Source organism: Hevea brasiliensis, chromosome 15 (genome assembly GCF_030052815.1).
Source record: "Hevea brasiliensis isolate MT/VB/25A 57/8 chromosome 15, ASM3005281v1, whole genome shotgun sequence".
In the NCBI taxonomy this organism is placed as follows: domain Eukaryota; kingdom Viridiplantae; phylum Streptophyta; class Magnoliopsida; order Malpighiales; family Euphorbiaceae; genus Hevea; species Hevea brasiliensis.
In genome coordinates, this window is record NC_079507.1 from 49125283 (window position 1) to 49151412 (window position 26130).

Genomic DNA, 26130 nt, shown 5'->3' on the forward strand with positions numbered 1-26130 from the left:
CTGAGTCCTAGTACTCAGCGATAGCTTTTATTGCTGTCGCAGATACAGAGACGAGAGGAGCAGCAGACTGAGCTGCTAAAGATTGAGGATCATTCAGCCTAAAGTCTTCGGGTATAATTTATACCCTAATTGTAAATATTTCTTTTTATGTATGTATTGCATATAAATGTATGGACGTGCAAATGGGTCTTGAGCAGCTTGTACAAAAATTTGTATGAAGTTTGTAATAAAGTTTAGTTTGTATTTCTTTTGATGTAAATTTTGTAAGAATGTACATAAATTGTGTTGTCTCTAATGAAATATGAGTACAACTATTTTATTTAATTTAAATGAAATGTATTGCTAGTATGCTGAGGATTATTGAATTTTGAACTTGAGAAATTTATTGAAATGATTGTGAAATTGATTGAGTTTGATTGTGAAATCGAAGTAGTGGTTGAGAAAAACTTTTAGAAGTGCTTTTTACAGGTATTTGAAGAACTGTTTTCTCAAAATACAGAGGGAACTCTGTCAAAATTTTTATAAAATTTGCGGAAAAATAAAATGGGTTAAAATTTCCAACTAGCTTTCAACTTAATTACATGTTTAAAATACTTATTAGAAATGCTCACCACTTATCAAAAATAAGAAAATTGTTTTAAAATCCCTTGTAGGGTACTTAATGAGTTATCGGTAGGTGAAGTTCGGTAGTTCATTAGGTATTCTACGGGATCATGTTATGCCTTACAGAGGGGTAAGGTGTGATATCATCACATAAATTTCAATTCATATTTTCCATCACAATTTCAAAAATTCCATGCATTTGATTTATAACATCTTACAACCCTCATTACATATGAAATAACCAATTTATTAAATTACATTATATACATATTAAATACAATCTCATAATTTACATTACAACATAATAAATATTTATAATATATAAAATATATTAATATGACCTATATGGGCCCTATCTACATGCATCACTGAGGAGGTGACACCTTGGACACTTCTGCAATCCGGACTCCAAAATCTCAGTCTAATGTCCACTGGGCCTTATCTTCAGTACCTATGTGAGGAAACAATCCATCACGCTAAGCATTTCTACTTAGTGGTACAATAATATAATAAGGAAATAATATATACAATAAAGATAAAATATAGCGAAATTTGTGTAATCAAGAATTATTTTAATTTCATATTAAATTTTTGATATTAAATATCTTTTGTCTTTTTTTTTTGAAGCTCTTATTTCATAGGTTTACAATAATAATATACGATATACCAAATTAATAACAATATTGAATTTATGTTTATATTATTATGAAAAATTCATTTGTAATAATTATTTAAGTTATACTTATTTTTCTAGCATTTTCATTGCTTTACTTAACATTTCAATGTATTTTGGATCATTTCATAATAAATAAAATTTTAGAACCAATCTAATTCATTTTAGATCTTTCTCACTCATTTATTTAATTTACAATATTCTTAACTTATTTCACTGCCCAAGTAACCTATGATAGGCTAACTGGACTGGATACGCGGGTCCTTGGCGCTTGACAACGTGGTGCCTCAGGCCGTCATACCATGGGACGCATAACGTCAACCACATATGCAATCAATATAGCTAGTACTGAACACTGTGGTGCCTCGGGCCGTCATACTATGGGACGCATAACGTCAACCACGTATGCAATCAATATAGCTAAGAAGCCATGGTAACACATAATCTAGCATACAAGTCATAAATGCGGGCATAAAGCCTTAATAATGGGTATAAAGCCTTACGCAGTACTGCTAAATCAATTCCCTATTGACATGCTAATCTATCTAATCCTACACACAGGTCTAGGCAATACATGGGCACATTAGTATCATTAAGTGTTCATATATTTTCATTATTTCATTACATGTTCTATTTATATTTTATAACATTTTTAATCTTATTCATGGTGGAAGCATAAATTTCTAAATCACATTTCTATATAATTTATGCATTCATCATATCATTCATGTTGATTACAATTCACATCAATTGATTTCATGTACCATTTGTACTCAAAGCATTCTTCTTTTCTCTCATGATGGAAACAAGTGTCCCATTTACACATTCATATGATTTATTTATTCATTACTCTATTTATGTGAATTATCATTCACAATTCAAGAGGTGTTTTGCATACTAAGAATTTATAATTCACATTATTCTATCTCATGTGCCATTTATTGTGCAAAGTATTATTATTCTATTTGCAAAGGAAACATAAATCCTAATGATAGCTTCATCTCATTTATACATTTAACAATTAATTTATGTTAATTACAATTCATATTTCAAGTTGTATTGCTAATATATTATAAGTTCTATTTGTGATGGGAATACAAGCCCCAACTACCTATTTACATGATTTAGGTGTTCATTAAGTCATTTAAGTGGGGTACCATTCATATTCCAAGTTGTCCATGAAAATTTTATGGATTTCAGATTTTATACCTTAATTTCCTCTAGCAATTTGGCCAAGATGCATAGTCCATTTGGCTATACTTCCTTCATGGAAGTCGTTTCTCTATGTCTTATCTTTATTTTTCTTTTTGAATCATGTCATTTGCAGCTTTAGAACTCAAGTTATGGTCAAATTACCAAAACTAGTTCATTGTCTCTTTCTGGTTCCAGAACCAGGTAGATTCTAGAGTCAAACTTTATCTAGTCATTTGGGCATACTACAATCTTTTTTAAACCTAATGTCCTTCATATGAGTTATTACCCTATGTCTTAGGGTCACTTAGGTTCAAGAATCACAAATTTTCAGATTATGTAGGGTGAGTTATAGCCAATTAATTGATCTGGACTCCTAAACCCTGTGCCATCAGAATTTCAGGTTCAAGTCAGTGTCTTTGATTCCCATTTTAGGATTCCTACCCTCAAAATTTGAGGAAAGTTCCTAAATCAAAGTTAGAGCCCTATTTATTAAGTTTTCATATCAATTTAGCTCATCCCAATTAGAGTTTCCTAGTAGGAAATATGATATAAATATTGTTCTGGGGTCAAGTGACTATTTAGTTCAATTTCAGGATTTAGGTTACTAATTTTTTCTAACAATTTGGCCAAGTTTCATTAGGTTCTGGGTTTTGGTCAAGACACCAAAATTGTAGTTCTAGGTCTTATAAAAATTTTGGCTTTGTATTCACTGTATTTTCAATTTTGTGGACTAAGTTATGACATTTTTGCCAAAACTGATCAGGTAGGTCCAAGTCCAGAATTTCAAGTCAATTTTGGTTCTGATCAGAATTGTTGACCTAAATTTTTCTAGCAAATTGGTTGGGTTAGAGGCAAAATTGAACTTTATGTTCCCCATAAAAAATGTGCTCCTATGTCTAACCTTTCTAATAGTTCAAGAATCAGATCATTCTGACCTTCCTAGAGTAAGTTATGGCCATTTCAACATTTACTGTTCATATGGTCATTTTTCCAGGTCTAGCATATGATTACCCGGATTCAAGCCAATTTTAAGTCATTTTAGGTTCAGTTTCTGGGCAAGCTCTCTGCATAAAAAATGTGGCAAATTGTCCTAAATTTCATCTTCAATTGGCCTCACACCAATTGGAGCAACATAGCTCTACTTATGGCCTTAAAACCATTCAAGGTTTAAAATTCTGCACAGAAAATCAACACTCCCAATTTTCAATTCCACCCAACTACCAAACTTCAATCACATTCATGGCACTTCAAATAGTTAATAAATGGTCTCAACAATGTCAATTTGGCATCAATTCACAAAACCGTATTTTTTGGGTCAAAACCCTAACTTCAATTTCTCAACTCATGCCTAACACATGTAAATCAATTTCTACCATATGAAACTCATCAAAGACACTACTAGAAAAGTTTATTCCATAAAAAATCATACATTCCCAAGTTTTCTCATGGCCACTGAAAATTCAATTCCTCACATACTCATCATTTTCTTCAATTTTCATGTCATACCAACTCATTTCAGTATGCTTATAACACTTAAAGAAAGAAAGGAGTTTATATAGAGCACTAACCTTACTAGGAGATTTGTCCAAGCTTTGAACTTCACTTTCCTTCAATTTCTTGGCTGCCAAACACTTCCTCAAGATGTGGGAGCAATTTTTATTGAAGGGACCAAAGGGTTTTGGGGTGAGAATGGAGGCAGATCAAGCTTTGAAGCTTGAAAAATGGTGGAGCATCCTAACAAGGTGGTTCAACCAACTTGAGCGGGGAGAAGAAGATGACCAAAATTTGTTTTATTTGATTTCTTTTTATCTCTTAATAAGTGGTTTTCTCATTTTAATTGGTTAGAGATTTTTAATTACATCATCATGATATCATGCTTATGTCATTAATTAGATTTTATTTTCTTTTCTTTCTTTTCCCATTTCTATTTCACACTTCATGATTTTAATTCATTCTTAGTGTTTTAATCTCTCCAATTTTAATTGACATTTAGGTCAAAATTCATCTCTGATGGTGAAATGACCAAAATGCCCTTCACTGTGTTCATCTAGTTATAATTATTTTTACCGATTGGCTTTATTTCCTTACATTCCGTTGACATTTTTATTGTCATCTAAACCTCATAAATCCTTCAATTAAGTCTCAAATATTTATTTCATAGGATTCCCTATAGGTTTGGGGTTGGCAACTGTTTTTACAGTCACTTCCCGTTAGGGTTACCCATCGCCGTGACCTCCGGCTCATTTAACCGAGCTGTAATTCGCTTCTTTTATTTTTCCTTAGTTTTACTTAGTCTTTATTTAGTCAATTTATGTCTCCTCACTTTAGTTTAAGTATAGTTCTATACATTTTGACTGTCCGAACAGACGTTAGTCATCGAAACAGTGGAATGTACGGACTACCTAAAGTGAGGGCGTTATACGTATAGCCTTTATTCAAGAACTTAGGATGTTGGAATTGTAGTAAGGGACATTGTGGATAATTTTAGGTGACTTTAATATTTACAGTGCACAAAATTGACAAATGGGGGACCATGCGAATTAATTAAAAGGTAGCAAGGGTGTAAAATGATTTTTTATTTCAAGAGGAGCTTCCTTTCAAGGGTCAATGCTTTACGTGGACCACTAAACAATTTGGTAGTTTTAGAATTTTGGAAAGGCTTAATAAAATGGTAATCAATCATAAATGGAGGTACTTATATAGCCATAATCAACTTATTCATGGGAATTTAGTAGCATCGGATCATAAGCCCCTGATTCTCTTTTTGAACCCACAGGTGAAGAGGTCTGATAAGAATTTTTGTTTTGATTTGAGACTATTATCATCCTTAGAATGTGAAACTATTATTCAACATGCATGGTCACAATCAGCTCATAATTTAATTGAGAAATTGTTAGTTTGTAGACAAGATTTATCTGACTAGGGACGACAAAATTTTAGGAATTCTCGTGATAAAATTCAAGAATTGACCACTAAGCTTGACAACTTGCAGTTATCAGCGTTTCAAATCAATGTACAAGAGGCCATTGATCACGCTACTATACAATTAAAAGAACAATGGATGTTAGAGGAATTGTATTGGTTTCAAAAATCTAGAATAAGTTGGTTATCATGTAGGGATAAAAATACTAGGTTATTTCACTCCACTGTCAATCAACGGCGGCAAAGAATTCAGATTGTTAGAATCAGGAATGATAAAGGTGAATGGATTCAAGATGATGATATTTGCGAGGAGGCTTTTATTTCTTTTTTTAGAATCTTTTCTCAGTAGAGAATGCATATAATGATTATGGTATTATTCAAATTCAGCCTTAGGTTGTTAATCCAATGATGAATGAAGCTTTATGTGCCCAAGTATCCGAAGAAGAAGTAAAGCGAGTTGTGTTTTCTATGGGAGCACATAATGCCCCTGGTCGAAGGTTTTCAAGGTGCTTTCTTCCAAACTTATTGAGATGTTGTAAAATTAGAAGTGATAATGGTTAGAGGTTTTATTTATTTTTGTTTTTTCACAATGGTGTTCTATCTCAATTCCTGAATTCTACTAATATTGCTCTTATTCACAAAATTTCCAATCCATTGTGTTTTACTGATTATAGACAGATAAGCCTGTACAACTTTGCATATAAGGTGATTTTGAAAACTTTGGCAAATAGGCTTAAGCCGTGGCTTGATGAGATTATTTCCCTACTTCAATACGCATTCGTTCTAAACAGATGTATACAGGACAACATTAGCATTGCTCATGAAGCTTTTAGCAGTTTACATTATTAGAGAATAGGAAAATTAGGAGCTATGACTATAAAAGTGAACATCCATAAAGCACATGACTCGGTCAATTGGAATTTTCTTGTCCTTATGATGGACTGAAGGGGTTTCTGTTCTCCTTGGTTAAATTGGATCCATCAATGTTTTTTGACAGTGGATTACTCTGTTGTTATTAGTGGAGTTAACTCAGTCTTTTCGTCCATCTAGGGGGCTTCAGCAAGGAGATCCAATCTCCCCTTATCTTTTTCTACTCGTTTCTGATGTGTTGTTAAGAATGATTGAGCAGTCAATGGGTATACACGACCTGCATGGATACCGAATTAGCAGACATTGTCCTCCATTGTCTCACTTTTCACAGATGATACTCTTTTGTTTGGGTAGGCTATGGAGGAGGAAGCTTATGACTTTCAAAAGATTTTAGAGGATTATAGCTGAGTTTTGAGACAGTATATCAATAAAGCCAAATTAGACTAACTTTCAGTCAGAATACTTCTTTTCATGTTCTAAGAGCTATTTCAAATATGTTGGGCATTTGGAATTTGGCTTCTCTTTCAAAATATCTTGGAGTTCCAATGGTGCTGTGACACCCCTTACCCGTCTACAGTATATCCGAGTAAGATATGTCACACGGTGTATCAGAATACTCTATTTTATCTCAATCATTTTTATACTTAATTTATTTTTATCATAGTTTTGAATATAATTTATGAAATATAATTCATTTAAGTTATTTATTGAAATTATAATTTATTTGAAGTTCCGAAAATTTTATAGAAAATCCGGCAAAGTACCGGCTAAAAATGGAGAAAACAGTTCTTCGGAACCTGTGAAAAACACTTCCAATAATCATATCCAATCATTCTCAAACTCCAATATCAAAATCTCAATATTGTTCAACAACATTTCCATTTCTCAATCATTCATTTCTCATGATACTCATATATAAGCAATAAATAAATACTCAAATTTTCCATTCATAACCATAATTTTCACTATTTACATTAACATCAAAATACATTACATAAGACTCAATTACACAAGAGAAATAAAAGTTAGTTACAAAATACCAAAATGAAACCTAGTGTCCTACCAATGCACTGAAGATGGTGAGGTGACACGGACACTATGCAGAGCTACAGGAGGTCTCACCCAGTCTGTAGTCTACTGGGCTCTCGGTCAGTATCTCCAGAACCTACGCGTGGCAAAAGCAACGCGCTAAGCAATAATGCTTAGTGGTGCCAATAATAAAATAAAAAGAAATAACAGAAAATAAATATGTAGTGAATGTATTGATGTCTCATTGTAAATAAATTTTCATTGAGTATTTGTAGTCATACTTATTTTATACTGGTTATATTCATTATTTCATTAAATTTATCCACTTTCATTTTTGGTTGCCCAAGTAACCTATACTGGATGACTGGACTGGATAAATGGATAAACTGGCACTGGGTATCAAGTACCTCGGGCCGTCATACCATCGGTCACATATGTGTCTCCCGGTGTGCAACAGAACAACTAATAAGCTGTAATAACATTAGGCACAAGGCCAAGTATCAACATAATGTCAGAATGGCTAAAAGCCATGAAATCACAGAATGGCATAATGCCATGTGCAGTACTGCTAACTGAACCCTATTGGCATGCCAAACAATCCAAACCAATCTTGTTAGGTATACTAGGGCATTTGACACTTTTAAATTTTTCAATTTTTGAATTTCAAGTTTTGGTATTACTATTTCCTTCATTAGTCAACAAAAATGTTGACTTTTGCATAGAAAATAGGTACATTGGTTTTAACACTCCCAACATACCACATTTTGCATTCAAAATTTGTTGGTATTGGTTACTAATACCATTTCTAAGCTTAAAATTAATGGAGCAGAATTTTCAATTTTCATACCCTATCTTTACTGTTCCATTAGTTACTGTTGCAGTGGGAATTTGGAAAAATGATAAACATGAAAGTTGTTCCTTATTTTTTCTAGTTGAATTTCTTTTTTTAAATCACTCCATTTGGAGTTTTTTAGCTCAAGTTATGGTCCAAAAACCACAACTAGCCGAATTGAAATTTTTCTGGACTGACCATATCTATAGTGCAGTGAACAGTGACTGCAACTTCCTTGTTGGATAGGTTATGGTCATAATTTGGGTTAGGTTTCTTCAAGAAAGTTGTTGGTCTATATCTCAACTTGTTGCTAGTAAAATTTCAGGTCAATTGGACCATTCTACACTGAGTTATGGCCAAATGAACAATCACTGTTCATTTGGTCATTCTGCAGAAATAGACTGCAGGTCACCCGGATTGGGGCAAGCTTTTGGTCCACTTGGTTTGGTCTTATGGGCATGGTTTCTTCACCAAAATTGTGCCATTATGTGTCTAGTTTCATGTCACATTGGCCAAATACCAATTGAACCTCTACAATTCAAGTTATGGCTGCCCAAACCTGCTGGACTCATGTCCAATTCTGCAGGTCACCATGGGCAGCCACACTAAACCTAAATCCCATCACTAAACACACTTCATTTCTTATTTACCAATAACCAAATGGTCACTAATTGACCATTAAAATGTTTCTACACCATTATAGGATTAAAACCTTAATTTGGTCAAAACCTTAAATTCTCAATTCCTCTATTCTTCCATTAACTTACAATATAAGGTTCTAAGTGTTAATTTCATATCAAAGGATAGCTTTTGTACTCTTTTAATCTAAAAAAAAATCATCAAAACTCTCATAAGTTCATGGCTGCCAAAAAAGGTAAAAATTCATCATGCAACTTTTGTTTAATTTCACTTAATTTTTACACTTAATTCTTCCTCCACATATGATATACATAAAATTCCTAGAAGGAATTGGCACTAACCTCACTTGTGACCTAACTTGGACTTGCCCAACTTCAAAATTTCCTCAAATTTCTGCTGCCTTATGCTTCCTCAAGGTTTAGGGATAATTTTTTGTGAAGGAAGTTTAGGGTTTTGGGGTGGAGAGCTTAGGGAAAATCAAGCTTGAACAAGAGCTTTCATGGAGTTTTTTTCTCCTCTCTCTCTCTCTCAACGTTTCTGCAGCCCAAAGATTGAAGATGGCTGTCCATTTTTTTCAATTTTTATCTCCTTTTATTCATGTTTAAGTAGTTTTTAATGATGTGTCAAAATTTGGTTGGGTGAAAATATTTTAATTGCATCATGCTCATGTCATAAATATGACTTTTATTTCATTTTCTTTTCTTTTCTTTTCTACTCATTTTCAATTAAATTTTTAGCAATATTTATTCATATTTTAGATCATAATAATTATTTACTTAACTGGACAAGTCGGCCAAAAATCATCTCTGAAGACGAAATGACCAAAATGCCCTCTGTTTGGCTTAATGGGTCAAAATTGTCTGTACCAATTGAAAATTGTTTCTAAGCATTTTCTTGGTATTCTAATGCCATAGAAACCTCAATGGAGTCCCAAAAATTATTTTATGAATTTTCTCTCAGGTCTAGGGCTCCTAGTTGCGGTTCTCGCAACTTCCCACTGGGTTACCCATCGCTTGGGCATCGGCTCATTTTACTTGGTTGTATTTTATTTCTAAATTTTTTTCTAAATTTTTCTTATTAATATTTGAGTTAATTATGGTTCCTCACTTTAGTTTAAATATTTTTCCAGACGTTCTAGCTGTCTGGACCGACACCGATCACCGGAACAGTATAATGTACGGAATTGCTACAGGGAGGGTGTTACAGGTGCAGGGCAGATCCAAATATCAGGCTCTTTCTTTCATAAAGGAGCATGTTTTGTCAAAATTATAGGGTTAGAAAAGCAAATTCCTTTCCTAACCAGGGCGAGAAATTCTTGTCAAAGTAGTAATGCAGGTTATTCCTTCCTTTGTAATGGCTTCTGTTAAACTTTCTATGGGACTCATCAAGGAAATGCATGGTTTAGCTGCTAAATTTTGGTGGAGTCATTTGGTAGATAAGTCAAATATCTACTGGGTTAGTTGAAAGAAACTCTCGTGGAGCAAACGAGTTGGAGGGGTGGGGTTTAAGGATCTGAGTTTATTTAATGATTCCCTTCTTGCAAGGAAAGCTTGGAGATTGATTAAGCATCCTCAAGCTTTGTGGTCCCAAACTCTCAAAGGGATTTACTTCCCTTATTCAGATTTTATGGATGCAAAAAGAGGAAGAAAAGCTTCTTAGGGATGGAGTAGTCTTCTAATTGGAAGAGATGCTCTAAAGTTGGGTTTGAGGTGGAATGTGATAGAGCCTTTTTTTCTTAAATGTGTGGTCAAAACAATGGGTTCCTTTGCTCCCTAATTTTCAAATCTCTAGTTCTTGATGGAGTGGTAGCCCCATTATTTACATTACAGATCTGATAAACAAAGTTACCAAATTGTGGGATATTCCTATTTTATACGCAAATTTCTCTTCAATAAAATGCAAGGAAATTGTTAAAATTCCTCTTGGAATTCATTTTAGGGAGCCAGAGCAAGTGTGGCACTTCTCAAAGCAAGGGTCTTTCTTAGTTAGATCTGCTTATTATCAATTGAAGCTGGCTTAAGCACATGTTGTGCAAACTGCAGTTTCTTCTTCATCCTCTTCCACTTCGTAAGCCTTTTGGATGAAGATATGGGACTTAAAGGTTCCCTCCCCCCAAAATCAAAAACTTCTTATGGCAGGCTGTGACTAATTCTTTGGCAATAAAGGAAAATTTATTCCCAAGGGATTGTGTTCAATCTCCATTATGCATTTTGTGCAATCACGCGGAGGAATCAATAGAGTATCTTGTGTTTTTCTGTCATCACACTAGAGCTACTTGGTTTGGATCATTATTGGGGTTTTTTCCAAATGAGCAATGGTTTGATTCTTTCAGAGCTTGGTTCTAGCATCTTCATGAAGCTTCTTACTAAGAGGAAAATAGGGATATTAGATTGGCTAGTTTAAAAAAGCTGAAGAATTTGGAAGGTAAGGAACCAAGCAGTGTTTGAAGATGTTGGCTCCAACCCTGAAATAACTATTAAACATGCGCAATATGATTTTGAGAAGCAACAAGCTATTATTAGATAGTCTACCATTTAGCCAAATATATCTGTTACTAGTGAGTCATGGATGCCCCCTCCTCATCAAACTGTGAAAATTAATGTTGATGGCTACTTTGACCATCAATCATCCAAAGCAAGTATTGGACTTCTCTTGAGAAATTTGATGGGTGACCTACTGGATGGTATCTCATTGTCTTTTGTTTGTAGTTCTACTTTGGTAGCAGAAGGCTATGCCATTCGGGCAGCGTTGATTTAGGCGATGAACCACAATCTTATGCAGTGTTATGTTGAATCTTGCTCCCTGCAAGTTGCGCAGTTATCTCTTTTCTTGAATCTCCACCATGGGAATTTAAAACCATCATTCATGATATTAGATTGTTAAGAACTTTATTTTCCTTGTTGTATTATTTCTTATATTCCCAGGTCAGCTAACAAGGTTGCAAATTGGATGGCAAATGAGGCTAAGAATTGTTGTTTAGCTAGGGGCTGGGATTCTAAACCACAGCTCCCCCCCTCCCCCGGATTAGCAGCTATGTTAGATCATGGCGGTGCTACTAAGGATGTATCAATTTTTCTTCTAAATATATATATATATATATATACACTTCGCCCGAAAAGGATATCCTGCCCGGGTAGCGCACCAAATTCCTCATAAGCTCTCAGTTTCCATGGGCCGCGCACGGCCAGGGCCCAACCATATATATATATAAGTGGACCCAAATTTTAACAGTCCCACGTTGCCTTTATTATTGAGCTCTACCATTTTTTTTTTGGGGGGCCATAAACACTCAAAGCCAACACATCATCCACGTGGTGCTCAGTGGACCCAATATTTACGGATCCATATTTCATTCTCATGATAATAGTAAAATTCTTTTCAACATCAATATAAAATAATTTATACATTTAATCAATTAAAATTTACCTTTAAAAAATATCAATTAGAATTAAAAAAATATATTGTTAACAAAATTTATTATAATTTTTCATAATATATTGATTAAATGAAAGTATACAGTCAAGTGTAAATAAAAATATAATTGCTTTAATTTTTTAATACATTTTTCTATTAAATTAAATTTTTATAAAATTTTAGTTTTCAAATTTATTTTTAATTTAATTGATTTGATGCTCCCTCTTTAGCATTTTTGAGTAAAATACTTTAGATTGTCTAGATTTTGACCCATCCATAGTGTTACTTCTATTGCTTTTTCTTCTCACACGATTCCACTGGCTTCAACCATGGAAAAGGAGAAAACAATACTCGTTAATCTTGGGTAATTCAAGCTCAAATCAAACCTGATTGTGCTCTTCTTTGTTTAGTAACTTAAGCTGAAATTATCATTTTATCTTTCATGTTAATTTGACTTTGGACAAATTATTTATGGTTTGAACAAATTCAATGCTTGGTTCTTTATTTGTTAAAATTGTAAATTATCAAACACCGAAAAAAAAAATTAGAAATCGAAAAATCAAGTTCAAAATATTGCAAACCGATTTCTAATTAAAATTAGAAATCGATTTAATTCCGAAATATTCAGTTTATAATATGTGTTTATAAATAAATTAAAAATCGAATATGACATCTGTTTCTAATTCTGAACCAATTTGAAATGGAAATATCTATTTCAAAATTAGAAACCAAATGAATTCTGTTTTTAAATCCATTTCAAGTTAAAAACCGATTTATTTCAATTTCTAATGATCTGAAATGAATTTTCATTTTTGATTAATTTCTAACATGTAAGATAAACATATAAAAATAAAATACTTTTTGAAATCGAAATATAGTCAATTTCTAAATAGAAATAAATTTTTTTATTTTAATCGGTTTCTTGATCAATTTTGCTTAATTTTTATTTGAAAAGTCATTTCAAATTATAAATATTTAAATTATAATAAATAATTTGTTCAACAAAAGGTTATTCATACCTCAATCATTATATATATATATATATATATATAAGATTTCACATGGAATTTAGCTCAAAAATAATTTGATTGGACACAAACTATCAGTGATTGTTGAATATTTAATTGAACCCTTTATAATTCAGATATCACTAATAAAGAAAATACATATTGCAATGTTATTGTCCTTTTAATTTCCTTCCTAATTTAATTATGTATAAATAATCAACTTAACATATTAATAAAAGCAAGAACAATTGCAGTCCATTGGAAGAACGCATTATTCTCCTTTGTCAAGGGAGAAACCATACCTTTCTTCTCCTTGAAACCATCCTCACAAGTAGTAGAAGAATCCATGGCAGAACTCACATCTATATTAGCTTTGAAATAATCTTTTTTCTTCAAGTCACACATGGCTTCATTTAGTTCAGAATTTGCATCTGAGTAAAGCTCCAAGCAATCTTGCAAGGCACCTCTAGTGTATGCGTCTAAATTTTTCTGGTTCAGAAGCTGTGAAATGGAGGAGCTGATATTTGTTGCATTTGATATGGTTAGTTTAATTGATATGTTCACCAACTCTTCAAGGGTTGCATTTTGAGTCTTGGGATTGGCTTCAAGGGATCTAACACAGAAATTATAGCTCAAATTTGGATCACTCTTTGCTGCTTTCTTGCAAAAATGATGGGTTGGACGTCCATCATTCAAGCTTATTGAATAAATGAAGGAGAAGAAAATAATGGCAAGTTTGAAGAAGTTTTTCATCTTTGAAGTCACCAACTTTTACAAGAATCTCAAAATGATAAGAGTTTTCAAGATGGGTTTTGGCTCTGAATTGGTGATGATAACAGGATTTGGGGTTTTTATGGGACAATTTATTATCATTATTATTAATTTTTTCAAAATTTGCAGATGGGTTGTTGATAAAGCCAGTATATAGGCATTAGGCAACATGCGTTTTAGAATACACAATCCAAGATAGTTGTCTCATTTTTATGACTCTTATCATAAGAAGGAGTTTTAACCTAAAACTCCACACTCAAATTAGGGTAAATTATATAGATGGTAATTCAATTTTGGGGTATATAATAGTAAAATGCTTATATTTTAATTTATAATATAAAATTTCATTATATTTAATTTAAATAACATAAAACTCCATATGATATTCGGTAGTCAGTTTTTAGATTATTTAAACTGACTTTTCATTTATCAAATTAAAAAATAATATTTTTATGAATTAATAGCTTTAAGTAAATATGTTTTGAGTCGTTGAAATGTATTAGATCATTGAAATTATGAGTGTAGAGAGATAAATTAAAATTTTTTCCTAATAAATATTAAATTAATAGAGAGAAAATATAATTTTTTTTTTTAAATTTAACAAGTATTACAACAATAAAAATTACTTAGAAACCAATTAACAAAAATTACATGATTTTTTATGTTATAAATTGAAAGTTTACATACTTTCCTATTACATACCCATTGTCAATATAATTTACCCTTTAAACTACCAAAGGGCCAGAACTATATATAAAAAAAATGGAAAAACTCAACACCCAAATTCTTAAAGAATGTATATATATATATATATATATATATATATATCTTTCCTTTTTCCTTTTCTGTTCTGAACTTATTTTCAGTTACCTTTTGTAGGCCATCAATACCATCTTTAAGTCATCTCTTATGCAATGCATGCATTGTTATGATCAAATTTTTTTTCCTTTTTTAGTAATATGAACCTTTTTAGTATACATAAATATACCTTTTTGACTTTCTCTATGTCTCTGTATAGAGGCAGTTGAGATAATTTTTTGGATTATCTTTCTTCTTTTTGATATAAACAAAGCTGGCTTTCTTTTAAAGAAATGTATTGCACCACGGGTATTTCTAAAGTAAAGATATGGGAAAGTTAAGATATAATTTCAATTACGTATCTCGTCTAATATTGTGGCATAGAAAAAGAAAAATTAGGATAACTACTCTTTTTAGAAATATGTGTATGTGCAAGTTAGCTTTTAAGAAAAATTGACAAGTGAAATTGGATGAGTGGCTGTTGTGAAATTCTCACCCAATGGGTATTGTAGACTATTTGGTATGATTCGATTGTTGAATTCGGAGGCAACTTCCAAAATAATTTAAGCCAATTAGGCTTGGCTTTCTCTTACTTATGTTATCTTTTAACTTGTAACTTTTCAATGTATTGCATGCGATGACTCATTTAGAGTTCGGCCTTTTCTTCTTTTTTTAGCTTTTCACTCTACAGGTCTAGTTCATTTTACTAGAACATGGATCTACCTGGGCTTGACTCGTTGTGACACTGCCCACCATGGAGAGTGTTATAGATTATTAGCATGATTCAATTATTGAGCTTGGAGTTGCCTCTACCAAAATAGGTTAAGCTAATTAGGCTTGGCTCCCTCTTGCATATATTCCCTTTTAACTTTTGTAACCTTTTAATGTGGGAATCCAACAGTTGTTAACTTGCAGTTGTTAACTTGCAGTTGCTTAAGCCATATAAAAATAAAAAAAAAGAAAAAAAAAACCTTGTAATTATTCTAACATTTTCAATATACAATAGAAAATTTTAATTATTATTCTTAACTTTTAATTTGATTATATTAGAATCGTTTTTGAATTGTAAAATTATAATATCGAATTTAGATAGAAATTCATCAATTAAAAAAAAATTTAGTATACTTATTTAGTTGAGTGATTGAAATTCAGTTTTCAACTTTCGTTGATTTCAAGTGTTTAAATTTTGGATTAATTCTAAAAATAACTGTTTAAAATTATATTATATAGCTAAGATTGAAAATTTTAAAGGTAAATTATTAAAAAAAATATTGTATGTTAATATTTTTGCAACTGTGTACTAAGAAAATTATCAATTAACTATCAATTAACTCGGTATTTTTCAACTCTTATCAATTCTATCCTATTGTCATCTGAGCCATTAATTTACTTACGGAGTCATCATATCACGCCAATGGTAGGGTATAATTAAGAAAAATTGAAAGTATAGGGTTTAATTGGCAAATTTAATTAGTATAGGGTATAATTGAAAAAAATTAAAAGTTCAAAGTTTTTTGGTAATTTCTCATAAAATTACTCATAATCAATTTTAATTTATAAAAAATTTTCAAATTACTTTTTAAATTGAGAGTTAATTAAAAATTTACTTTTGATTAATTTAGTTGACCTGCAAATAATTTAACACAAAAATGTGAAAAATTAGTGATATAAAGAAATGAGAAAGAAAAGAGGGAGACATAAAATGACAAGAAAGAAAATAATATAAAAAGATTTCTAATATTTGAATATTAATACGAAATTGATTTTGAACATAGATTTATAATATCAAAAGATTTATAATCTTTAAATATTAATATATAATTAATTTCGAACGATAAGAATGGCAAAAACATATCCATATAACTAACTTTAACTAGTTTGGTAAACTTAATCGTTATTTTTGTATATACTTTAATTAATTTGATATAACTTTTATAATAAATACTTAAGAAAATTTATTTTTTGTCTTTAGATTAACATATAAAGTACATATAAAAATCATATTATCTAAATTCAATTAACATTTTAAATACTCGAATTTGTCACATATTCAATTATATTATTTGAATAATACCTGAACTTATTTAAATTTATATATTTTAATCTATAATTCACATAAAATATATTAATTTATATTTTAAAATTTAATAATTTTAAGAGAAATTTCCAAAAAAAAACTATACACTTTCAATTATTTGAAATTATATCTTATAAAAATTAAATTGCCAAAAGAAAATTTATATTTTTCTCCTTTTCCTAATTATACCTTCTTGTTGGCATGATGTGGCATTTGATATGATATGACATGATAACTAATATGGCGTAGCCATTAATGAGTTAATGGCTTAATGATAGGGTATAATTAATAAGAGTTGAAAAATACATAATTTAATTAGTAATTTTTTTATTATGGTATAATTGCAAAAATTTTAAAAGTACTGATTTTTTTGGCAATTTTACTAATTTTTAATTATCATTATTTAGTTGTTGATCATTGACTTTCAACAATCACAATCGTCCATCAATCATGATTTACCCAAATGTATAGGTCGTCAGTTTTATTATATTATTAAAGCATTTAATTAAATTAATAATTTAAAATTTTAGTCAATATAAAAATAATTTTTGAGAAATTATTATTATTATTATAATTATTATTATTATCTTATTTTAATGAACCTAATTACTTAATTCTTCTATTTAAAAAAAATTATATTATTTTAATCCCTTTATTTTTAATCTGTTAAACTATTTAATCAATTCATTAATTTTTTTTATCAATCAATGAATTTTAATGTCAATTAAACTACTATTTAGTCTCTTTATTTTAGCGTAACTAATTAGTTAACCCATATATTTTGAAATACACATTAATTAGTTCATGTAATTTGATTATATTAACTTTGTCTCTTAATTACTTTTTCATATCTAAACTGCCATGATGCTCTCTCTCTTATTTCTCTCTTACCATACCTTTTTTTTTTTTTCTCTCTCCATGTTTCTTCTCCTCTATGTACATACCCTTCTCTTCCTTATTCTCTTGCTGTTTTTCATTTTTTTAATAGAAAATGGTAAAAGTTGCCGGTGTAAAAAGGTTAATAAGTTCCCTCACATCTGCAAGTAATCAAGGTAATAATGTAGAAAATTATTTTTCAGTAGAAAATTATTTTTCAATAAATGATGCCTAAAAAATTGAATGAAAGTACTAGAACAATTTTAAAAAAAATGCAAATTCTGATTAAGTTTTCATACAATAAAATTTTCATTTTTATCTAAAAATATATTCTTTAAAATATTGTGTTTTTAACCATATAGAGACCGACTAAATATTTTTACTAAAATAAATGAATTAAATAGTAATTTGATTGGTATTAAAATTTATTGGCTAGCAAAAAATTTGTCACAGGGCTTAAGAGTTTTATAGAAGCAAAATACATAGACTGAATAATATATTTTTTAAAATACGAAAATCAAATAATTAATTTCATTGAAATGTGGACATTAAATAATAATCTTTTTTTGTTATTAAAGAAACATAGAATTGAACAAAATTTTTCGGCTCCTATTTAAAACTTTAGGAAAAGTTTTAGTTCAACTCTTCTATGTATTGATAAGGTTTATCCAATTGTAACTCGGCTCACAAAGTGGTTGACAATCTTTACGCAAGTTTTAATTTGCCTAATCACATAAAAAAGTCAAATCTTTTCGCCCTTTTACAATATAATCCGATCGTTTCAATTTTAACATAATAGGCCAATTTTCTAATATTTGAATAAATTTTATCTACATTGAAAAATTGAAATTAAAGAGAGTGTGCACATCTTAGTTAACAAACTAGTTTAACATTATAATGTGAAACCCATAAGACACAAGCAATAGAAGAAAAATTAAAATGACCCTAGTTTTTAACTCAAGGATATATTATTGTAAAATGCAAAATAAATAAACCCTAACCAAAAAAAAAAAATTATAAAGCTAAGTCTTAGAAAAGGCTTCAAAAGAGTGTGTCACATAAGCTAATAAGAATGCTTAAAAAATTGTCATGGAGCACATTTTTTTTTCTTTATTTTTAAAATTATAAATAAAAATTAATTTATTATATTAAATTTTAATTTTTATCTAAATATTTTTAAATTTCAAATATTAAAATCTTACCTCAACTATCAAAATCTAAAATTCTTTTAAGTACATTTTTTTAAGAATTTAAAATTTTTTTTAATTAAGTTTACAAATTTAAACATTATAAAATTATACTCATCGGAAATTGAAAAGAACGTATCTCACATGAATTGTAGTATCTATTATTTTATATATAGTTTACTCCAATTAGCATGTGTATTTTATTCAATGGATGTTATAATTCATGATAAATTAGGTTTAAACATAAATTTTTTCACTAATTTTTCAATAAACTTTTAAAAAACTCATTAATGAGTTCGAATTTTAATCGAAGAAAAAAGAAAAAAAAAAGGCAATGCAATAATATGCATGATTCTACAATTCTATTCTTCTCTTCACAAAGAAAAGAAAAAAAATAAAAAATATAATTCTATGAAAATTTGTGAAAAACTCATGCTTTACTTCTTCATTTTCATGAGGTTTGTAATGTGAAAAACTTATATAAAATTATATGAAATTTATATGTGTTAATATTATATATTTTATATTTTGATCTACATGATAAATCGGTTCTACTTATATTTTTTTTTAAGTTATTAGTCACTAATTGTTTGAAAAACTCATCAATGAGTTTGAATTCTAATTCAACTAAAAAAAAAATACTCAATGCAATAACTTACATGGTTCTACAATCCTAATTTTCTCTTCACAAGAAAACAAAAAAGAAAAAGAAAAAAAATCTATAAAAATTGTGAAGAACTATATATTTTCCTTTTTCATTTCATAAGGCTTGCAATTGAGGAGTGAGATGAATGAAAACGTGTCCTTGGCAAGGAATTATTAGGCTACCCATTGGACGACTGAAGCCGAACTCTTCTTCAGTAAGGCTGAGCAAGTCTACGAATAAAGGGTGATTTATGTATGAAATTGGAATCACAAATCGCTTCTTCTGGTATTCTCCAAAGTGTACTGCAATGTGGCTTTTGGGAAGATTTCAAAATTGCAATTTATACTAAAATGGGCCTTTAGAGACATCTATTTGATTTGAAAATATTTCGATGCTGCAAATTATTTAATGAATGTTACAATTCACGTGAGATATATTTTTTTTAATTATATATTCTTTTTAAAATTGCTTTATAAAAAGATATGAATTTATTTTTATATTTTGTATTTGGATACATAAATTTGGTTAGCTAGATTCAAAAGATAATTACATTAATTTCAATTAATAAAAATATTTTAAGTATAAAATTTAATTAAAAATAAATATAAAATATATTTTTTTTAAACATAAGATTTAATCAATTGCTTATTTTATTAATCAAATAAAGCTTCAAGTATTATATTGTAATTTACCATTAATTTTTCAAATTCAATTTTGCTTCTTCAGTCATAATTGTGACAAATATAAAAAGTTTGAATATTTTATATAAAATTAGAAATTTTAGATATAATCGTAATTTAGCATAAACATTTGATATTTTTATCCAATTGACCTAAAATAAAGGTAATGTGATTCTAATCACAATTCAAATTATTTCTCTTTCAACAACATGCATGTCTGGTTGATCTTCCAAATTAAGCTCTCTCAACAGCCAGCTTCTGGGAAGGTTCCTTCTGTAAAAATCTCCTTAATTAATACCCAGCAGAGATCTGTTAAACCTATACATAATATTGATATATACACATAAACATGCAGATACTGATATACATATCTAGTTGTATAATCAGATCTCTCATCAAACAATTTGGCATTTTCCCTACTTTCGGCTAAGCTAAGCAAAAATGCAAGCAAACCTTTCTTTGCATGACTTGAAGAAGTCTCTCAACTCTCATCAACCACGCATTTTGGTGTGTTATATAATAGATACGTCCTATCATACATTCTATGTCTTGAGTTCATCAATTTAAGCAAGAATATTTTTATTTATTATTTATATAGTACCTAAGAAAAAAAAGATTGATCATTAATTACCATGTTATTTATATATATTAATTGGGCTTATTCCTTATTTTATTGATAACTTATTTGAGAATGTTCTAATCTCAACATGAATAATCTATTTTGTATTTTGAAATACTATTTTGCCATAAAATTGATAAAAATGGTAGCATTATTAATTTACTGTGGCAGAGGAAACTTCCTTTCAGGATACAGACCCCCTCCCTACTCCTTATATATACTCAGTATCATCAACGGAATTCCAAGAAACCTAAAGAGAAAATGTACCAAACATCTTCTTTCTCAACCTTCATTCTTTGCTTCATATTCTTCTTCTTCTTCTTGTCAAATAATCCAGCAGAGAGAACTTCTGCCTTCGAAGCAGGTTATTCAACGATAGATATAATCAACAGAACCTGCAAAAGATGCAAGGAGAAATCAAAATCTTTCAACTACGATTTCTGTCAAAGCTCCCTCCAAGTAATTCCAGCAAGCCATGTCACCAACCTTCAAGGACTAGCTGTAATTGGGATGGAACTAGCCCTGGAAAATGCAACCACCACCATTTCAAACATAAGGAGCTTGTTGAACACCGGAAGTTTCAAACCTTTTGCCTTGGCTTGCTTGCAGAATTGCTTGGACCTATATTCTGAAGCTATTGTGACATTGGTGGATGGTGTGGCTGTGTTCTTGACTGGACATTATGGAATTGCTAATGTGAAAGTGAGAGCAGTTATGGAAGCAGCAACTACTTGTGAAGAAGGGTTCAATCAGAAGGAAGGAGAGGTTTCTCCATTGACTACAGAGAATTTCAGTCTCTTCCATTTGTGTGATATCGCATTATGCATCATTCACTGGCTTACTCTAGTGGTGCCTCTGAGTTAATTTCAGTCCAGAATTCACAAATTATTATGAAAAAAATTTGATTTGTGTGCAGTAAACCGATTAAACTTGAATATTAATTAAGTTTCAGAGATATATATTTATATTATATGTATGCATTTGCATTCACAATATTGGCAATGCTTATTTTTTTTTTTTTTATATGATATTACTTGTCATATGTAAATAAAAATATAAGATATCAAAATAATCTAGTTTCTTTTTAAAAGAAAATTGCTATTTAATTTCTCTATTTTAATTAAATTAATTATTTAATAAAAATATATTAACTAATCTTTGCATTTTTATTGTGTTTACTCTTTAATTACTCTTCCATTAAGTTTAAATCAAATTTTCTATCAGTAGCCTAATCCAATGGACTAGGAGATATCGATAGTTTGCTAAAAAAAAAGTGAGAAAATTTATGAAAACTAAATAGCTCAAATATTAGGAAAAAAAATTATATATATATATATATATATATATATATATATATATATATATATATATATATATATATATATATATATATATATAATTGTATTTTTTAAATTATAAAAACTAAATGAAATTTAAATTAACGTCTAAAATGGCTAAAATGATTAAAGTGTAAGCAATAAAAAATGACTAATTTCAAAATAGAATGATTAAGAAGTTAATTTCATTAAAATAGATAGACTAATTACTAATTTTTTATATATTTTATTAATTTCAACTAGAATTTGAGTTTGAAACATTATAGTTTTGAAAACCACAAAAATAATCAAATATTAACATTAATGGATAGAACACAGAAGGATTCGAATTCAAAAACTTTTATTTTTATTTTTTAAAAGTGAGAAAATGATTGTGAGAAAATGATTGAATTAGGATTTACACTACAATAAATATAGGCTTTAATAACACGCTTTATTTATTATTAAAAATTTAAAATATGCTGTTAATAAGAATTATCAACAAGTAGACAGTAATCTGCATAAACTCTGTAACTTAAAATTTTTAACATCACTTTCACATTAATTTATTACATTATTATACATAATATTATATATATTATTTATTATTTTATATATTATCTTAATGTTAAATATATAATATTGATATTATTTATTACTCTAACATCATTTACAAAATAATGATAAAAATGTGTTGTTAAAGCTTAGATTTATTATAGTGTGATTGGCAATCCATTGATATTTTCACTTCTTTTTTTTTTCAATTTCAAAACATTAGAAAACAAAATGCCACAATCAAATAGAGGAAATAAATAGGATAAAACAACAAACGTTAATTCAACACTTTTTGAGGGGCAAAAAATTATATATGAATTTTGAGAATATTTACAATTATCCTCCATATTCTTTATTATTATTATTATTATTATTATTATTATTATTATTATTATTAGAGCTTATTTAGTATAAATAAATTACATAAAATTTTATTATATTCATTTATCAATTTATATTTAGTTTGTATGATTTATAATATTAAAAATAATTTGAAAATTCGCACTATTAATTTTATGAATTTGGTTACAAATTGCCTAATTTAATACAATTTGAAAATAAAGCCTAAATTAATTAGTACGGCTCAATTTGAATTATTTTAATTTAATAAAAATTAGTTGAATTTTACTAATGAATTTTAGTTTACTGATGCTAAAGCCCTTTTAAGATTATGTAGTTTCGAGTTCCAGTCTTAATCAGTAAGGATGGCAATAGATAAAATACTCGTCAAAATCACCCTACTCAAATCTGAATCCGATTAATATTTCTAAAACCAGAATATGTCCCATTAAAATTTATTATCAATTACTTGAACCCATCCCAAACTCGATTATTATTACTCAAAAAATATTCGAACTGTTTAATTTTATATATTTTAATTAATGATTTGCATAAAAATTTATTTTTTTATTAATAATTTATATTTTAAAATTTAATCATTTCATAAAATATTTAAATTTATAAACAAATTCGGATAATAGATATCCAACATGTAAAACTCGACCCAAACTTATTACGGTAATATTTTTCAAACTCACACCTGATTATATACTAACCAAACATCTCTTATTAAGATCCAATCAGATCAGATATCCACAAAAACTTGACTGGTTGCTATTTCTATCAGTCTGAGTCAAATAGTAAGTTGAGTTTGTAAATAAATCTTATATTTAATAATTAAAATACCCAATATCCATTTTCGAATCCATATTCATTTACAAAAAAAATATATTTTTTGGCACTGTTGTATTTGCTTTCAGACTACAAAAGAAATTTCCAATCAGTGTAAAATGCAAGCTTCAATGCCTTGTAAAGTTGCACATTATCAGCAAAAGTAACAGAAATTGCAGAAACCCTAAGCTTTCACAACCCCGGTTCAAATGCAATTCAGTATTCATTGATGGCATACGTTCTCGATGCTCCCTAGGGATGCTTTTGGCCTCATCTAAGCTTCAGTCTGCTGCAAATCAATTGCTCTGAGACCTTCCTAGCTTTCAGGTGCGAATCTAGAAATTTATGTTTGAGGGAGCAAAATAAATATTGAAAAAAAAAAAGTTAAATCAAATCTCAACAAAAATGTAGAGGCTAAAATAAAAATATAAAATATTAATAGATCAAAATTAAATAATATAAAAATTATGAATAAAATTTACATAAAAGTGTAAAGATTGAAAAAAAAAATGAAAATATTTGAGGGATAAACATAATTAAAAAAAAAACAAACTAAAATTTATAAATAAAATTTTAATTTTAAAAATTTTAAGGGCCAAACAGTAATATTTTCAAAAAATATATAAGAGTTTATAGGTGAAAATTTAATTTCAAAAAGTTTTTGGGGACCATAGTCCCCCTTGGCTCCCTGAGTAGTTCCGCCCCAGCTAGCTTTATCTTCCATAGTTACCAGTGTCTGTTGGTGGTCGGTTTAGTTGAGAGTTGCAGCGGCAACTAGGGTTCTCTATGTTTTTGGAAGTGACAGTATCCCGAGTTTAACACTTGGATCGGATATTGAGTTGGATCCTCTAGCTGTTAGGGTTTTTGTTTAGTTTGTGGCTTGTAATTCTTTGTTTAATTAGGGATCTTTTTAGTATTAGAATTTGAGCCTGATATTTTTCTGTTATTTTTTCTATTTTGACCTCATCGCTAAACAATGGCATGAAACTTCACTATGATTCTTAATTTTGGCAAAGATGCGCAAAGTTCTTGAAGAAGCAAAGATGTTCAGTATGAGCCTTTCGTTTCAAGTATAACCAATATGAAATAAGTACATCCCATGACTTGGATGAGAAGTAGGAGTTTTCCCAACTTTTGGCAGGATGAAGGTCACCTTGTGATCCAAGAAACATACTACACAGGCCAATCAAACACTGTTAAACAGAGATGCAAGAGGCATTAGCTGCTAAACCATTTCCTTTGAAATGAATCCTATCAACTGGCAATTGTTACTTTGTTTATGATAGTGAAACAAGGAAATCTATCAGCGTCTGCACATATCAAACACAGTGTACACAATTCAGAAATCGAACTAAAAAATTGTACCAAATTGATTAAAACCATATCAAATCAAACTTTCTATTTTGATTCGGTTATTGTTTTTCATTAAGAATAGAATCGAAATCATATAGGATCGAAAATTAATTTTATATATATAGAGAGAGATGCGCCTATTAACAAAAAAAAAAAATCCTATTTTGGCTACTTTATTCAATTTTTTCAATTTTGACGGAGTCGATTAAAATTTCAAAATCAAGATTTTTTGAAATTTTGTAAATCTATTGCAATTTTATCTAATTTTCTTTTGACATATTCTTTCAATTTTTTTTTAATACAACCTTATTAATACTATTAACTACTTCCAAATTTCATTTTAATATCAAAATTTATAATCGTATGAGTTGTAGCTGTGTACTCTCTCCTCACTGCCTCCAAATCTTATCATTATTCAATTTTTAATGGTTATTATAACAAAACTATTAAAGAGTTTGCATGATATTGAATTTTCAATGGTAACAATAAACAAATTGGAAAATAGGGATCAAAATTTAATTGACAAAAATTACATAAAATTTTAATTTTTAGAAATGTGACCAATTCTAACAAAATTTAAAAGATTTAATAAAATTGCCAAAATAAGATTTGAATTTTTTTGTCAGTAGGCCACATAGTATATATATATATATATATATATATTCTTTCATTTTCTACTTTTTCTGAACAACTTTAATTATAAATAAATTACATCATCTTATAATTCTTAATTATTAATATATTATATAATATGTTTAATCTTAAATTATATATATATCATATAATTAAAAAAATTAAAAAATATCTTATGTGATGTGCCATGCGTTAATAACTTCAAAATTTATATAATAATTCAAGCATGACTCCTCACAAAAATAATTATATAAATTGTTTTAAAA

At 29.1% G+C, this 26130-nt stretch overlaps 2 protein-coding genes across 2 annotated transcripts; one reads left to right on the top strand and one right to left on the bottom strand.

Moving 5' to 3' along the window:
* Positions 1-13282: 13282 nt before the first annotated feature.
* Positions 13283-14125, bottom strand: LOC110649280 (putative invertase inhibitor). Its single transcript, XM_021803792.2, has one exon. The coding sequence runs from the start codon at positions 13934-13936 to the stop codon at positions 13400-13402; it is 537 nt and encodes a 178-aa protein (XP_021659484.2). The 5' UTR covers positions 13937-14125; the 3' UTR covers positions 13283-13399.
* A 6961-nt stretch (positions 14126-21086) lies between these two features.
* Positions 21087-21813, top strand: LOC131173829 (putative invertase inhibitor). Its single transcript, XM_058136369.1, has one exon. The coding sequence runs from the start codon at positions 21099-21101 to the stop codon at positions 21699-21701; it is 603 nt and encodes a 200-aa protein (XP_057992352.1). The 5' UTR covers positions 21087-21098; the 3' UTR covers positions 21702-21813.
* Positions 21814-26130: the final 4317 nt, after the last annotated feature.